At 34.9% G+C, this 19,150-nt stretch overlaps 1 protein-coding gene across 1 annotated transcript in view; it reads right to left on the bottom strand.

Moving 5' to 3' along the window:
• Positions 1–88: 88 nt before the first annotated feature.
• Positions 89–19,150, bottom strand: part of L (zinc finger protein Lobe) — a 51,799-nt gene continuing 32,737 nt past the window's right edge. Inside the window, 7 exon segments of the mRNA XM_015323812.2 lie at positions 89–165; positions 167–555; positions 695–919; positions 995–2,080; positions 2,157–3,891; positions 6,819–6,961; positions 8,435–8,673. Coding sequence (XP_015179298.2) covers positions 111–165; positions 167–555; positions 695–919; positions 995–2,080; positions 2,157–3,891; positions 6,819–6,961; positions 8,435–8,673 — 3,872 coding nt within the window. The 3' untranslated portion in view covers positions 89–110.

The raw sequence follows: 19,150 nt of genomic DNA, 5'->3' as shown, positions 1-19,150 counted from the left end.
ACACGCATTCGTAATAAAAAAGAAGGAGAAACGAAATATAACAAAACTTTGTCTTCTTGCTGTAATCATTATTCTTTTTTTAAACAAATTTTATCCTTTAATTTAAATAATCACGTATCTACTTTTTCAGATTCCATCTGTTTATTGACTTCGGTTTTTAAAATCATTTTTTTGCGCTAATTCTTTTTTAGCCAACTTCTCTTGTTCAAATTGTCCATCCACGTTAACTTCTTCGTCTTCTTCTTCTTCTTCCTCTTCATCTCCTTCTTCTTCTTCTTCTTCTTCCGCTGCTTCTTCTTCTTCCTCTTCCTCAGTTTCTTGTAATAATTCTTCTTTTATCGTAATATTATCATCGAATTTACGATCCTCATTATTAATTGGATTTTTCGTTTCTCCTGCCATTTCTTTCACTGTTTCAGATACTGTAGAATTTTCTTCGATACGATGGAACGTTATTATGTGATGATCTAATTCAGCTTTGAAAAAGAACTTTGAGGTACATTTAGAACAATCGTAAGGTCGTGCATTCAAACCATGTTCTTGCAACATATGATTCTGCAAGTAAAAAATAGTTTAATAATACTGTTATTATTAACTCATCGAGCAAAATAAACCCAAGTAATTTTAATTAGTTTATAATAATTATTAGGTTTAATGATTAAAAAGTTTTATTACTATACTACATAATATATACCTGCAGGGCAATAGGCACGGTGAAAAGAGCTTGACAGATATAACAATTAAGAGCAGCACATCCGGCAAATGTATGCTCTATCAAGTGGCTCTGTAGTTGGAGAGGACTATTTGCTTCGAACAGACACAGATGACATCTCAAAGTATCAACAGTTCCTTTTCCTGATACTTCTAAATGTTCTTTAGTTACGTGTTGTTGTATCATAGCTTCACTTGGAAATGACATCTACAAATATAATACAAAAATAGTATAATTTCAATAATTCTAATAGAAATTTATTTTCTGTATCAATATAATTACCTGACATTGTATGCACGTGTACGTATTGGATTCATTATCATGTGTTTTATTGTGTAAAGTTATTTTGTGTTTTTTTGCTTCTTCAGAATTTTCAAATTTCACTCCGCATTCTTCACACCTTTTAGTATCGCCATTCGGATCATTAATCAAACGATTTTCAGTTTTAAAATTACGATCAGAATCCCATCTATCTTTGGAACCATCCCATTGAAGATCCTTATTAGGGATCCAAGAACGTTCGCACTTAGCATTACGAACATGTTCATAAGGTGAACTTAGAATTGGTAGACCTTGGGAATACCTCACATAACAAGATTTGCAGACTTTAAGGGATTGTCCTCCACTTATGTGATTGGGAGGAAGAGTGACAAAATCTTCGGTAGAGAATTCTCGTAAGCAAAGGCAACAACTTGGATTGATTAGTTTTTGTTTAGGACTTGGACTGGAACTTGTATTTGGCGAACTAGTGGATGTTCTAAGATGATGACGAGCATGAAGACGACATTCCAAGTCGCTGATAAGAGTTTGTCTACAAACAACGCATGGTGCTGGAAGATGAGGCAAAGAATTATCCAGCCTTTGTTGAGGATCTACATTTTCTAAGCTGTGTCTTTGTACATGTTCAAGGAATAATGTTTCGTTTGATAAATTTCCACGACAAACGACACAAGTATCGCTTAGTTGAATCTTACAATGTTTCTGAAGCTTGTGCTCAGCTAAAATAGCGCCCGAAGGACAGACTTCGTCACAGATATTACACTTATGTCGACCACCATGCTCGGTCGAAGTATGTTGCATTCTCATATGAGATTCCAGTTCGTTTCTTGATCGACAGACTTCCCCGCAATAAGCACAAGTCATGCTCAGACTTGATAAAGAACTTTTGCTTGGAACTTTCGAAGATGGGTGAGCTAACTTTTTGTGAGCTTGCAGTTCAGCTTCATTTGCGAATTCACCACGCTCGCATAGCTCACATTGTTGTCCTCCCGATACACCGAAGTTTGGCCTTTTGTTGTTATTGTCACGTTGATTCAAAGAGTTGTTGTTACTCGACGCTGGCGAACGTCCTCTCTTCTGCGATTTGACCTGTAATAAATAATATATGAGATGCATTTATGATAAATAAAAAAAGATATCTTTCATTTAACAAAAGTTCACTCACTTCTTCTTGAGATCTAGTCTGTCGATGTAGCCGTCCATTTTCTCGTGAATTATTTCGAACATTTAATTGATGTTCGCCAGTATGATGTACTTGAGTAATATGTCTGTCCAATAAAAATTCAACAGCAAAGCCTTCTCTGCAAATGGGACATCTATAAAGACTAGTCGAATGGCTTGCCAAATGAAGCTGTAATTCCAGTTCGGAGCTACAGTAGATTCCGCAAAAGACACATCTCGGTCCAGAATTGACTGTCATTCCTGGCGTAGAAGCTGGACTTGTAGCAACTGGACTATTGTTCACCACGGCTGGTGGCGCATGAACGTTTCTAACATGATTAGCCATCTCGCTTTCGCTTCTGAAGAATATTCGACCTTCACCGGGTGCACTTCCAGATGAATTTTCATTATTTGGTATTGTACAAGCATTACATCTGTATATTCTACATTCTTGACTATGCTTAACAGCAAAATGTACTTGAATCGCTACTCTAGAATCAAAGGTATCTCTGCAAAGTGCACATCTGTAAAGATGATTAGCATGACTATCTAAAAGATGCCTTTGAAGTAAATCTGGATGCGGATACAGTTTCTTGCAAGCAGAGCAAGCGTATTCTTTACTAATTTGACCCAAAAAATGCTTCGTTAAATGTGCTAACATATCTTCTCTATCTTGAAAACTCGTATCACATTTAGGACAGAGATATCTTGTTATTTCGTTTCGTTGATCAGCTTGCAAGTGTCTAGCAACGTGTTCTCGAAAAGATTCGAAATCCTTCAAAGCTGCACCACATTGACCACAAAGGAGTGTACTAGACGTGTAACTGCTCTCAGATGATTTAACATGTTTGCTAGTAAGATCTGCTGGTTCTATCAAAGGTTGTTCTCTATTCTTTTGTAATATCATACTTTTCGTATCGTAAATTCCATTCAATTTTGGATTTATATATTCTTGAGGATTTTGTGGAGCTATTTGACGATTCTCACAATGTTGAAGAACGTAATGTTCAGCGTAAGCTGCTGCAGAGCTACACGGTAGACCACAAAGAGGACACATTATCAATGACGTGCCAAAAGCATCGGTTCTATGTATAGAAATCAAATGGTCTCTTAACGTAGCTAAACTCGAAAATTTCATGGTACATTGGCAACAAGTAAAAGTATTTTTATAATCCTTTTCCAACGATCTTTCGTCATATTTTTTCTCTTGATCCTTGGAAATATTATCAGGTCGATCCAATGTTTTATCACGAGAACAATCAACAACCGAATCGGTCGTTCTATTTGGTGATGGTGCTACCACAAGATTTTCTCCGCTTAGAATTGCTTGGTGCATCGTGTGCACGTGCATTTGTAGTTGTTGCATACAACTAAAGGAATCTCTTGTGCAATACATACAAGCCAATTTCAAAGGGGAACTTAGTATCGGCGTTGTCGAGGCGCTACAAGAAGTTCCTAGTGGTGTCTTCAAAGTATTTTTCTGATTTAAACTTAAGTTTAAGGAAGGCGAAGGTGAACTTGGTACCGGTGGAGAAGAAGTACTGTGAGAAGAGACGCTTCTTCTACCATAATCCGAATCTTGGAGCTTGTTGCTATTATGACTCGTTCCTTGGTGATGTTTTTTATGCGATTGCATGTGAGAAGTCAATGCAGCTGCTGTATTGTATCCTCTTGAACATGCCGTACACTGGTATGGCTTTTGTGTGTCGTGAGTTTTCATGTGGATTTTCAAATGATCGCTGCGACAAAATTAATCAAATCGTATTAAATTTATATTAACAAAAAAAAAAAACAAAGAAAAAAAATACACGAAAACAAATAAATATATTACAATTTATATAAAAGTTAAATACGATATCGATCGAATGGAATATTAAAATGTAGGTCAACATTTTCGTATGGGATTTTTGTTATTAGAGAAAAAAACCAAATTTTTACCCTCTAAATTTTTTCTATCAATTTACTGTCACTCTCCCTTGAAGCATCGTATAATTGTCATTATTATATCCGTTACCATAGAGAAAGAAATATTATTCAGGAAATCGAATTTCCTGTTAAACGTACCAAGTCACTAGGATCGAATTAATCGACGTCAAGACTTATCAACGAGTGTATCCTGTGTGCTCGATCCAAAATATCCTTGAAATAGTAAATTAACGATTTACTATGGAAATTCTATTTTAAAGCGTCCACATATGAGCAAAGTATTAATCCTTCACTTTGCTTTATTTTTTCATTGTGCAGTCTCTCTCAAAGCGATTAAATCAAACAATTAACCCAAAATTAAAAAAAGTCTTTTGGAAAAAAAAAAGAGAAAGAATATTAGCTTCCCGTGTTAATTGATAGACGAGCTTAAAAATATATTTTCACTAGCTAATAAAACTAGCGAATCTTGACATACGAAAGTATCAAGATACAGTTAGGTATATGTATATATATATATATATATATATATATTCATACTTTCAAGTTTTTTCGTAGCTGCTAAAAGAGGTGACAGGTCAGCAATTTTTGAGAGAATAAACCACCAGCGGTATGAATAATTTATCATCCTGGAGAGCGCTGGAAAACTAAATCCGTATAAGGTGAGGTCACCCGTTGGTCCAACCGGTCAGTGTTTCGATTCTCTTCGGAACGAAGACAGACGGCAAATTTACTCTTGCACTTTACGTCTGAATAATTCATCTATTTGGATTATCGTTGGAGCTACTTCATTGCTGTCCTATTATCGAACGTATCGTTTACCATTCTGAGAGAAAACGAAATAAAAAGAAAGAAACGAAAGGAACAGACGACATGTGGTGATTTCCTTTCCTCACACATTTACAAAGATAATTATTAGATTAATAATTGATTTTATTAAAATTATATAATACAGCATTGGAAAAAGATGTTCTAGTTGATACCTATAGATATGTATATCTGTACTTATACGTTTGTGTTCTGATTCCTCATCAGAAAACGGTCTGTAGATTATCATTTTTGTTTTATCTACTCAAAGAAAAGAGTATTTGAACAAAAACTGAAGAACTGTACCCTCTATCACAGGGTTAAAATCGTGATCATTACTTTTTAACACCGAAGCCTGAGAACGAACTACGCAGTAGTTAAAAAAACTCTCTTTGGTATAGCCGCATTCCTAACTGACAAAAAGGTTATTCCCGCGATTCGAGACAGTTTCTTGAGAAATTCCTTGAACGTGCGTAAAAAGTATCGATAAGTTTATCGATAAGAAATTGAATGGTAAGATTCTCTTCCGATATATATATTTTAGTGTAAATAATTTGAAGAAAGCGTTTTAAAAGATCGATACGATCTTCAAAGTCGGAAAAATATCGTTCATATTTTAAGATCCCCCATTGAGGTTTAGTTTCATGTGAGAACCACGGGGATTTTCACCCTTTTGTTGGCTCACCCAAGCTGTCCGCTAAAGGTGGGAGGACGAATAGAGACATGGTCTAAAGATCTTACGACTCCGATCGTAATAACAACTGACAGCTTATAGCAAGTCGTTGTTATAACCCTTTTACGATAAATCGATTCACGTTAAACGATCATGGACAATTTTTTAAAAATGATTTTCAACCGATTACATTTATGTGTGTCATCTTATTCATTAAACTCTACATAACTTTATCGATTTCTCGAAACTTTAGAAATAAATTGGAGATATTTGAAACGGGGGTAGGTATATTTAAGAAACGTTCAACTCTAGCGACCGTAAAAATACAAACGATTGGAGAGAAAACGATTTGACGATTTGAAATTATTCCTTACAAATGTTTTCAACTAAATGAAAATTATTGGTGAAAAAAAAAGGAAAGGAAAAAGTTTCGAGAGCGACTTAAGAGCCGTTGTAAAAGAGGACGGCCAGCAACGAGGCACTTGACTAATGTTCTACCTGTTGTCCTGCAACACCTATGCGCCTACCTGTCCTCTCTTCTGTGAAGAGAGAGAGAAAGAGAGAAAGTGAGAGAAGAGATTGGATCGTCTCGTGTCTCGTCGCACGCACTAGTACTTGTAAGCATACAGAAGAAGAAGAAGAAGAAGTAGAAGAAGAAGAAGAAGAAGAAGAGACATAAGGTTTCTTCTCTCTTTATCTTTCTTGTTCGTTTGCTCGGTCAGCTTAGCATTTCAATACGAGAGAGAAGACGACTCAATGCTGCATTCGAGCTGAGAATAAGGCTGCATGTGTAGAAAGAAAGAAAGAAAGAGAGAAAGAGAGAAAGAGAGAGAGAGAGAGAGAGAGAGAGAGAGAGAGAGAGAGAGTGACGGAAATAGGAAAGAGAAAGAGTATGTAAGAGAGTAAGCTTGACTAATACCACCCGTCCTACCTCCCTCCTACCTAACTCCTACAATCATTATTCATTTGTCGCCCGTTGGATCGGTCCCCTACCCCCCTTGCTATCACTTGGGGAACTCAGGTCTTACATCTACATTTCTTCTAACTTCACCGTTAAACTTTTCTTCAAGTTTTTTCAAGCAAATTAACATAAGACTATATAACAGAATCAATCGTACTTCTCTGTTTTTATTTTTTTTTTTAGGTATAATAGGAATTCTAAAGACTCGAGCAAAACATGTTAATGTCAAATGGTAAAATTGTAATGATATGAAGAAAAAAATGCAACGATGCATAGATTTCATTGGTTTTCGTATTACGTACCTCCTAGAAAAGGCTGCTTCACAATGAGAACATCGATATCTTCTATCCCCTGTGTGCAACTTCACATGACGATCTCTGCTCCGCTTATGCTTGAACAATCTCTCACACCAATTGCATCTGTACGGCATTTGGTCACCGTGGCTCTGCAATTAGAAAAGTCATAGCGAAACTGTAACGACCAGAGGAGTCGTGTTGATCTCATTACACTTAAAACCTGTATTATTATCTTTCCTTTTGGCTATATTGAAACTAACACCAATAATATTATTCGTTTAAAACGATTCTAACCTTTATCTAACATATCGATTTTCAATCGTTTTCTATTATTCAACAAAATTGGATTAGTTTCATCGTTGAAAATCCGTTATAGACAAATTATTTCTTCTATTTTTTTGTTTGTTTTTTAAATCGAGAATGATCTATAGATCTCTATGAAAGAGTATAAAGAAAATGTTCTTTTTTTTCTCCTTTTCTTTCCTTTTTTTTATTTCTTCAATAGTATTCACAACGTAACTCGGTAAAAATCCTATCGACAAAAGCCTTTATGCTATAGAAATAATAATAATAATAATAATAATAAAAAAAAGCATATTGTTAAGATCTGTATAAAATCGATTTTGCCAATGGATCGCCTTTTTTTTCTATCCACGATCCGGAAAGAGATCTTTTTTCCTTGGGCGTAAAATCAGCTCTTGATTCGTCCTCGCCATCGAAGGAGGTCTTTCTCTCTCTCTCTTTCTCTACTTGCTATCGTTTCACCCTTCGTCGAGAGATTGTCTCTTCAAAGGAGCCGACGACGATCTCTTGCTCGAAAGTCGAGCGGTTGTCCTCTACGTGCCGAGCTTACCTTTGCCTTCTTCTTCTTCTTCTTCTTTAACAGACCAGTCAGGAAGAAAGAGAGAGAGAAAGAGAGAGACAGACACTTGATGATCTCTGTCTTTTTTTTGTCCAAGGGAGAAAGCAACAACGAAAAGGAGAAAAGTAAACCCGTGTGGGATCATATCGGTCATACCGATCTGCTTGGGTGACACGACTTTGGATCAGCGCAGCACAATGTACGTTCTTTTTCTTTTTTCTCTTTTTTTTTTTTATAAACTTTATAAATGTTCCTTTTTGTCGTCATTCGGAAAGATCCAGGAGACACCCAATTGGACGCTAAGCTTGATGTAATCGACTTTTCAGAAAATCTTTCGTACTCGCTCTCTCGTCAATGTTCATTTCATGCGTCTTACATGTTGTATCATTTTTTGTAAGGACTCTAAAGAGAGAGAGAGAGAGAGAGAGAGAGAGAGAGAGAGAGAGAGAGAGAGAGAGAGGGAAAAGAAAAATACCACACCTGGACGACGAGGAACCAGGAGGAAGAACTTAACCGGTACAACCTGTTATGAGACACGATACAGATTTTGACCCAAAGATGACCTTCTACTCGGACGCGGAAGAACGAACTAATGTCTTCGCCATGCAAAATAGAAGAGTTACAAAGCGAACTGACACGTGTCTCTGTCCTGTCCTGTCCTATCTGTTCATTTTCTTTTTATTTAATGCTAATATAAATGACTGTTTTATTAATAATTAGTTTCGGTATTATTTGGTTTTATAAAAGTTGTTTTATTTACCTGTTCATGTTTCTTGAGATAACTCAATCGTGGAAAAGTCCTATCACAGAACTGACAAGGATAAGGAGCAGTTGGATTGTTACCGTCGGTACCAATTCCAACTTCTCCATCAATTTCGGGCTCCGACGGAAAGCTGGCAGAAGTTGGCGTAGCGCAAGAGGATGGTGTTTCTCTTCCTCTTCGTGAAGTTGGCCCGCCATCTTCGCTGTGCCAAGAGGAACTTCCGGTACCCAAAGCCTCTGAAAAATCAACAACGATGATTTTATTTAAAAAAAAAAAAAAAGAAAAGAAAAAACGAAAAAAGAAATGTCTTCATTGATTTTTCATTTGTTTGAACGAGTCTTCAAGCAAATTTCGCGATAACATTCAACAACTGATCCCTTTTTATTTTTTTTTCAAAACAGGTTTACGAGTGTCGTAAGACAGACCAGTTTCATGAACGACCTTACGAACTCAAAGCGTATATATTCGAGTTACTTTACCTTGCCGTTATACGTCCCTTTATATTGTTTTCGTAACGAGCTCGCGGTGAAACTTGTACCATTAACCCAAGCCTTGCTAAGAAAGACCATCCTTTAAGATCCTGCGGTTCTTACAAGTCAAAGAAAGGACACTTTTGCTATACCTTAGCGTTTGTCGGATCTAGCTACTGTATATATCTATCTATCTATCTAATACGTGGTTTGAATTTATTTTCTTTTTTTTCCTAGGATGATCTTGTTTGGTTGAACTCAGTGTACATAAAATTATATTCTCCCTCCCTTCTCTCTCTTTCTCTTTCTCTCTTTTGCTTGCTTGCTCTAACTAGACAACTCTGTACTAGGATCCTAGATTTCGCGTAGGTGAAATTTGTTGCAACGAAGCCATCTTGGATTTGGATCGCTTATAATTATCGTCAATGAGAGACTCCCACCGTATGAGGACGATTCATACATGTCCTCACATATATACGTAGACGAGGCTTTGTAAATGATGGAAATGACTCGGCTAGTTGGCCGTTTCCTCATTTGTCGGGACACCCACGAGTCGATTTAAGAGATTTTGCGGAATCCAGTGCTCATAGTGTCGAGACACGAGCGAGTGCATGTAATGCCACCCAAACGGTGGAGAAGAAAAGGGAAGAAGAGGATCCGGACCAAATGGCTCTCATCCGCCCACCCACGCTATTAATCTATCCTACTTTTCGCTTCTTCTTCTTTTTCTTCTTCTCTTAGGCGCCACTTTGTTTAATACTTGCTAATTCGATTCTCAGCTGTTTAACCATGAGAGATCATTTTCTTAGCAAGTTGATCCAGTTGATACCAGAATCGTTTAACGCGTTCCTCTCATAGTCAATTGAAAATTCAAGGATCGCAAAGGTTTCGAATTTACTAAAAAGTATCACGAGATCGATCATGGCTCGGAGATATTGTACAGAGATTGTGCAACAAATTTTCTTTCGAATAGGCGAGACACGTTCGTTAAGTCCAAGGCACTAGCCCAATTGGCATCTCGTATCTGACTCACTCACAAAGACATCGGGAACGTATCTGGAAATAAATATAAACCGAGCTGAAGGAACGCGAGTTACGCGCACCCAGGTGGCGATTTCTCGTTTCACCGATCGCTACGCTATGCCACAAAGATCAGATAGAGCAATGATCAAAGGAAGAACATGAAGAAGGATATGAGAGAAAAGAAGAAGGAGAGAAGGGTGGTGAGGGATGGATCACACCGTTAGGATCTTTCTATCTTCTTCTACTACTTCTTTGTTTTTTTTCTTCTTCTTCTTCCTCAATACTTTCGAGAGGTTTTATTTAGCGAGCGATTCTATCCAATCAGCTCTGATGTGTCATCGACGCGAAAATAGGCGCACTTAACACTGGCAGCTCTTTTCTGCTGATCTGCCGATGCCAGCCGTATTGCGTTGTATGTTCCATGTACTTGAGATTTTCTATCTCTTTCTTCCTTATCTTATGCTTTGAGTATACGTATATGTTCTATAGGTATATTGTGCTGTCACCTCATGTCTCAACTATTTATAAGACATTTCGACGACTCTTATTAATAGGGCCACGACTTAACGCCTTCGTTAATTGTGACTTATGTACGCGAATCACATGATACGAAATGCTTTGCTCAGATTTTCTATAACGTTAACATAGTGCCGTACATTAGAATAATTTCCCAATGCTATTTCAAATCTTTCTACAAATGAATTTCTTAAAAGAAACCTATTGTGAAATACTATTGCTGTATTTGTAACATGGAATTTATTCTAAACGTTATTATAAAAGTTTCTTTCTGTCTCTTCGAAAGCTATTAAAAGTTCATTGTCAATGATTCTCGAATGGCCACTGACACAGAGTAGTAACGACGAATTATAGTACGTTTAATGACCGTTTGCTCGTGTGGCTACCAACGACGAGTGCTATTTATAGGTGCCTCAATCGAGTTTATGTTTGATGCGAATTTAATTAATTGTGACTTATGCGAATCTATTAACGCATGCGCAACACAGATTGAAGAAGTAACTTTACACGATAGTCGTTAAGCATAATTTTCATTAACGTTAACGATTTTTTCCTTATATCGTACTAGAATCTATCAGAACGGTAAAAATCATTATGCTATTTATTCTAGATTATGTATATCGTTTCTTGCAATGTCATCGATTAGAACGAGAACTTTTTTTTATTTTAGGAAAGTCGGAAGTGAAAGTGAGATTTATCCGTTCGATAAGACGTTAAATGCATCCTAGCGGAAAGTACAAATTTTGAAGACTAAGTAGAATATCTTTCTCATTACGTTCTTAATTTGTTAAAACGTGTTCTTAGTTAAATCATTCGAAATTTATACAAAACGAAAATATTACTTAAAACTTAAAATATACTTATACAACATTATATAATCATATTATTATTATTATTATTATTATTATTATTATTATTATTATTATTATTATTATTATTATTATTGTCAAACCTTTAGTTTTATGAGGCTCTTCCTGCGAAGGTTCTTTATGTGCCTGAATCTTCCCAATAAGTAATTCCAATCTTGAACTATTGCCCTTGAACAGCATCTTGAAGTATTTCAAATTTGTTTATCGCGATTCACCATTCCACATAGGTTTACCATCTGATAACCTCTTCGAAATGAAAAGAAAATGAAAAAATATGATCTCTCGTTTTTGAAGTTAAGAAAGTCACTTTGAAGATGAGCTTCCAAAACACGTGGAAATTCGAAGCTTCCACATCGCGAGATCGTATTACACAAAGAGACGCGTTAACGGACGCTTGCGTTTAGATAGAGTTAATCTTTCTTACCCAATGATAATAAAGTCAATGAAAAACAAATAAATATGTATATATTTATGTGTGTTTGTACTTAATGTTCGTTGGAATTGGTTTGATTTTTTTTTCTTTTTTTTTTTAAATAACACCTTGCATAAAGATCACTTTGAAGTTTTCAAATCCTTCGTCAATTTCACAATTTAGAAAATATAATAATGTTAATTCTTATTATCCATTCAAATACGTGGTGATGGAAAAAACAAACAAACAATCGTTTACGCGATGAAAAATCGTTTATCGATCCCGTCGGCCACTTGGAATAAACTCGTTTTTATAAATCCTTTAATTTATCTACATAAATATTATCATGTATAGGTATTAAACCGCTACCAATAGAAATTTGTACTATGACTTCTCTAAATCATAATAGATCAAAATCCATATTATGATGAAAGGTCGAATGGGATGTGAACTCATTCAAGTAAATTCGTTCGGATATATAACGATCTCTCTGATTCTTCTAATCATTCTTAAATAATCTTTCAATGTAATTAATAAAATCAACACTTGGTATTTATGAATTATATATAAATATATAGATACATACATATATATATAATGTAATGTAAATGATCTACCGAAAAAAGTTTTTTTTTTTTTTAAAAGTTTCGAAAGGTTCGATGTTTTGAAGATATATATATATATATATATATGTATATATATCGATCAATCTGAAGGATCTATGGAAAACTTTGAAGACGATCTTCTCGGTGTGACTGGTGTATGCTACACTGACGAGTATCACTAACGCGTGCCACGAAGAAGAACGGTGACTATTATCGCGCGAGGCAGCGATGCGAGCGACACGGCAAGTTATATGAGAGAGAGAGAGAGAGAGAGAGAGAGAGAGAGAGAAGGAGAAGGGAGCTGAAAAGCCGCCTGAGAGACGTCAGGGAGTCCCCTGGGAAACCGACAATCGTATTGGACGGGAGGCGGGCTCTCACATACTAACGAGTACACCCACCTTCTGGGTTGCTTCTCTCTCTCTCTTTCTCTCTCTCTCTCTTTCTTTCTCTCTCTCTCTCTCTCTCTCTCTCTACCACTGCCACCTTTTTGACCTTTGATGAACGGTTTTAATGATTAATACCTATTTATTTTTTTTCTATATACAATTAAATGTATTAAACAATCATTTCCAATTTTTTATATTAATTATACTTTGGAATTATTATGAAAATGTTACATTTTCTATAAAAACATCTGATATATAATTAAAAATAGATAAATATAATTGAATGATAGTTGAAAATTTTTGTAATAAATATTATAAGTTAATACTTTTTACAACGAATTCTGCAAATGGTGGAACCCCGACTCAATCGGATTGTGAGTTTGACGTACTTTTGCACGCTGTAGTCTTCTCGATAACCGAAACTAATTTGACAAAGGAATCGAACGTTCCTTTTTTTTCTATGAAAGTGTTGAACCACAACGAAATACCGTTAACGATGACCCTTTGCCGACAGCGAACATAATTTCTTAGGATTAAGTTAATCAAAAAATTGAGTACGATTATCAACTCGATGTATAACTTGATTCAAATTATCCGTTTATTTTGCTATCAATAAAATAACAACAGAACTTGAAATAGATTTTTCACACATTTTGCCCCCTTTGAGAATTAAACAGCGGGAATTTCAACGAGCATCTTAGCTGGTTCTGGCAGGAGAAACGAAATTTGTCTCGCGAGTATAATGTGTGTTTAAGAGTAAGGCAAAAATCCTAAGTGGACCCCCTGTCATTTCCTGTGAAATCGTGTGGAATGGATTCTCACACACGGTTGGAGTTCTGTACCACCTTATGAAAGCACAACAGAAAAGTTTGAATTTACCGTATGACTCCCTATAGAGTATAGTTGGTAGCCCCCATAGGTATGTCACTCTAACCCGTGCCAAGACGTTGCCGTTCACGTACGGCCCACCCATCGTGATTATTTATCTTATTGCGATCGTGACTTTAGGTGGTCTTTTTTTATTTTCTTTTAAACTATTCAATCTCACTTTTTCACGAATACTTTTACTTTGTTGGAAACATGGGCGCTAATTACTTGTATACTTTTTTTTATTTTTTCAATAGAAATATTTGTGTATATATATATATATATATATATATGCGTATGTGTGTGTGTATGTGTGAAAGAAAAACGATTAAATGATTTGTGTAATTCGTGTAGCCAATATCGAGATCCGATCGATATTCGAAGTGGAGCGGATCATGCAAACGAGTTTGATCGATCTCAAAGCAGCAATCGCATCGAAGCGAAACCATCCGGACAAAAACGAGAGATGTCGATTTTACAGAGAGCTGTTCTGAGATGACTCCCATCAGATGCATCTTTATGATTGCGTGACTTTCGATTTGTTATAATTTTTTTGTTACAAATTTATCTCGTGATCGATGTAAAAGTACAAATTCAGAAAAACTTAATGTAAAATGTATAATCTTATTTTTATATTATTCACTCGCAATGGTTTTAATCTAATTCGTTTAATTTTTATATTGCGGTTAAATTCAATATTTATTTATTAATAAAAAATATTTATACCAAATGTAAATTTCATATTAAATTGAATTTATTATTTGTTTCAATTAATAATTGGCATAAAATATTAAAATGTAAGAAATGAAATGTTGTTAATAATTATGATAGAAAAATATCAATATTAATATTATAAAAAAAAAATAATAGAAATAATAAAAAAAAGAAAAAAGTATATAAGAAACATGGTTTATAAGCGCGCGCGTTAAGTCGATTCGTTGTGGGAGGTACCTTAATAGAGCGCATGTGCGAGTCTCCAAAGTTTCCTCTCTCAATCGACTCCGCCTACGTTGCTCCCGTACTGTTCTTTACTAATGCACATGACGGTGTGCAGTCACCCACGCTGTTCTACACGCTACTATCCCCACCACATGAATCGGCTGACTCGTAAAACGTACGCACGCACTCCGTTGAAGCGCCACGCGCAATTTCCATTCATAGATCGAACCGCCCGCAAACTTTATCTTTAAGCTGCGTTCACACATGCCTACTTATTTTTTTTCTTTCTCTTTCTTTACAATTAATTTAATATAACATATTATATTTAATTAATATATATTAATTAATTATTATATATTAATATATTATATTATTTTGCATATAATTAATTACATATATATACAATTTACATTTATAAATTATTATACTAGCAATGATTCTTCAATCCTATTTTTATTTATAACTTAAGAAAAAAACAAGATAGAAATGGGATACTTGACAAAAAAAAGGTGTAGACTCCCATCGTCGTTTATATAAGCACACCATAGTCCGGTTTCACGTTTTGCGGTCAACAAATCACACGGAAACCATAGAATCATTTCAATATCTTTGCAAGGCTGTGAGAACGTCGATGATTTTCTTCTTGAATTTATTAGATTGAAACGTTCTCACGAAGGAGAACGAAAGAAAGTTTAGAACGAATGTCTCTACGATACTTTCACGATCTCAGTTTAACACTCAAAAATACTTTTTCTTTTAATAAAAATAATCTTTCTCTAAAACCATAAGAGAGATTGTTGAGTAAACGTCGATTATTTGAACGTTTTTCTCTCATCATTTCGTCTCAGCTTATTAGAGTTTGAACTATTAATAAGAAAAGACACTCGGAAGAAAATCGAAAGTGATTGTCAATAGATTATTCATAACTTTTTTCCATTTACATTTTTATTTCTTCCTTATCATTTGAAATGATCAATCAAATGAATGCAAGTTGATTAACAATTCTAAATGAAATGTTTGAAGCACAAAGTGATTTTTAAATTGCTCGATGATTAATATCTTACCTCTATTCTTATTTTGAAAATATTTATGCTTTTACTAGATCTTCTCGTCATACAAAATGATTTCTGAGAAACTCCGAAGATTTAAATAAATATTTTAACCGGAAGTGTAACTTCTTGGTAAATTGTCCCAAAGTTAGTTCTGTCTCATCTTTAACTAACTACTACTGTTACAGCAATGACCATTCACATGATCTTCGAAACAATAACGTTGAAGATAAGAGACAATGAAACAAAAGAGGGAGAGAGAAAGAGAGAGAGAGAGAGAGAGAGAGAGAGAGAGAGAGAGATCCTTTCGCGTGTTCGCGAGAATATATTGGGCGGTAAATTTAAACCTGAATAGTGGCGTTCTGCTCGAAGTAAACTTCCGGTCCGGTTAAGAGTAAATTTCCACGAAAGCAGGAAATGTTCTAACAGGAAGCGACTACCCTCTTAGACCTTGCACCCTTCAGACTGACCACCATTTTACTTAAACCATCTGAAATCCCATTTCGGTTGTCTTTAAATCTTCATCATGACTTTCTTGATATTACCTGGACAAATTATGAGAGGACTTGAATTACTTTCTAAGACTGACTATTGAAAAATGAATTATTTTAAATCTGATGTATTTAGGTTATCTTCAATTCACATTTAATAATAATTCTTAAATTGTAATTTTAACATTAAAATATTTTTCTTAGAAATAATTCGTCATAGGTAAAAACATTTCATTATACCTATCTAGTTTGTAAAAATCCAATTTCGAAAGACGTTTAGTATCATCCTTGAAAGATACTAAAGAACTCATTTAATTTTTTTCCAACTCCCATGCAAAAACAAGCACCTCGCGTGTCCCGGTACGCTCCTGCATCGTTCTAACTTACGAGACTTTTACACTTAGAGATTTTTTGTCGGACAAGAATAAGAAAAAATAGTGTTGTAGTGTTTCGACCACGAAGAGGTCAGACAGGTGAACCTTAATTCGTTGGAGGGCCTGATATCAAAGACGACCGCCAGGATCGTCGAGAGGATTCGGCGAAACCACCACGAGTATTCAGCTGTATCGTTATTAAGGGTCACTCGAGCGTTTATTTTTTTTATATTCTTCACTTATATTCTCGCTTTCTTTCTCTCTCATACTGTTGGACATAGGATAAAATCTTATCGTATTTAATTGCACGTGTAATATCATTTCAAATATATATATAATTACAAATTATTAAACCTACTAAAAATATTTGTGTAATCTATATAATTAAAAAGTTCTAAATAAAATTTATCATACATTTAAAAACACACCATGTTCGAATGAGTCTTTTAATTAATTTTTAATTGTTTATGTGTTTAGACTTTACATTGATTTCCTTGGATGATTTGCTACAAGATGAGACGATTATGGCACGTGCCTTTCGTTCACGGTTGACTCAATGATCATCGAAGTATATCGAAACATAGTATCACCTGTCTTTTGAAATCGAGTACTTGCTCGTCTCGGTGCATGAGCATCTTGAATGGAAAAAAGGCCAGTTAATAGCAGGTAAGAAGGTATCTGAGGAGAATCAATGTTGTCTTCTCTCGTATACGACCTCACACCTGTTAATAGGATTACCTGTGTTCGACGAAGCAAAACGTTCGACTCATGAACTATTCTTCTAATGATTCTTCCCAATAATCGAACGATTAACACATTATCAAGAAATTATTGGAAATAATTTTGTAATACATAAACGAATTTATTGAGAAATAATTTTTTTTTTTTTAACGAATAAAATGAACTTTCCTCTATCTCACGTTGGCAAGTTTTGCTTTGATTACGTTAGACGTAGGAGAAATGTAGGTACCAAAGAGAATTGCGGTAAGGTACGGAGGTTAACGAGTCAACTAGGTATATCGACTTAAATGTCGCAAGCACAGTAGGAGAATACCTTTACCTACTACTTGTTGCTTCTAACCGTGTTCTCACTCGAGAAGCGAAACTCTATCGAGCGTGCCACCAACTTGGATAAAACGATTAAGACGTTTATAGTATCTCTTCTATATTTTTTGAAAACAAATATTATTATTAATTAATCCTATGTGCAATCCTTTATAAATAATTCTTTTATGACAATTACAAAAAAAAAAAATACAAAAGTAATACTTTTTCTGAATAAATTTGGAATGAAAATAATACTCGTCGTGGATTGAATAATGCGAACGAGTTACAATAAAAAAAAAAAAGAAATAAGGAGAGATTCTTCGTGGGTGCCCAAAACGTACAGCTCGTTCTTAAATCTCAGATTACAATCTGCCTGGCGAATAGTGCTAAGATTAAGGACCCCTTTGCTTTCTGGCTCGCCCATAGGCCGTACAATATGGAGAGCGAAGGGAGACAGAAAAAAAGATTCTTCTTGGTTTTTTTTCAACAAGATTAAGATGTCACGCGTGTACATGTAGATGTACCAATACACGCTGGTAAGAATACACGAAAAAAATAAGAATTCGAAACTACGCTCCGATGATAAATGTGAATTCAGAATGTAATATCATTTAACTTTTGTCATTTTCATAAAAAAAAAAAATATCATTATTTGAAAGTTGCTTCAGATTAAAATAAATTTGTTCATATTAATTTCATCTTCGATGAGACTAAAAACATTCGGGTTTACTTTCTGATCCTAACAACAACAACAAAAAATGAAAAAGATACAACAGCAACAAACTGAGAATCTCTCGTTGGACTCAACGGGAGACTGGGTAGTTCAACTTGGTGATAACATAGGAGAAAGAGAATAAGAGAGAGAAAGAAAGAGAAAGGGAAAGATAGAAGGTTCCTTGTAGGATCGCATCGAACTCCCGCTGTTTGTGGTATCATGTTAACTGTCGTGTCATTGTCACGTGGAACCACACTGTGGAGACATTTATTTGAAAAATCTACTTCCTTTTAGTCATGGTTCATTAATTTGAAAAGATCTTTCGATGTGATTCGAATATAATTTCATTTTCTATTATTCGCTTTTATATATAAGAATTAATTATTTGATAATTATATATATACTAGGGGTGCCCTACCACGCGTTGCTGTGGCTCACAATCAGTCCGATACACACGTCTTTAAGTCAACTAATTACCTTATACCGCCATCTGTTACAATCTTATCGAACTAACAAAGATAATCATGACTCTTTGTTAATAAACAAATAATTCGCAATAAAATAATATTGCGATTATAAATTGAGATATAAACTATCCTATCTCTTAAATTGGATGAAACTGTACACAGTGTGTAAAATTTTATTAAAATCGATTTAGTAGTTTAAGAGTCCATTGCGGACAAACAACTTAAGATATATATATATATTATATAAATTGAAATAAATTATTATCATGATTGTGTCGAAGTATTATAAGTAAATGTGTTAATCCGTAAACAAGAGATTGGATTTAATACTCGTATCAATGGGAGCGTCCATGAATACTGTTCTATCCGCGTGAAGTGTTAAAATTTAAGTATCACGTTGTTCGTAGGAGCAAAACGAATCGTACAGGATAAAAGATAGAAAGAGAAAGGTGACAAGGCAAAAGATTATAAGAGAAGAGAATT

The sequence above is a fragment of the Polistes dominula genome, unplaced genomic scaffold (genome assembly GCF_049000335.1).
Source record: "Polistes dominula isolate Pdom_NZ unplaced genomic scaffold, Pdom_raw_medaka contig_73, whole genome shotgun sequence".
Taxonomy (NCBI): Eukaryota; Metazoa; Arthropoda; class Insecta; order Hymenoptera; family Vespidae; genus Polistes; species Polistes dominula.
The sequence above is the reverse complement of the archived record's forward strand: the minus strand, read 5'-3'. Positions and strand labels throughout refer to the sequence as shown.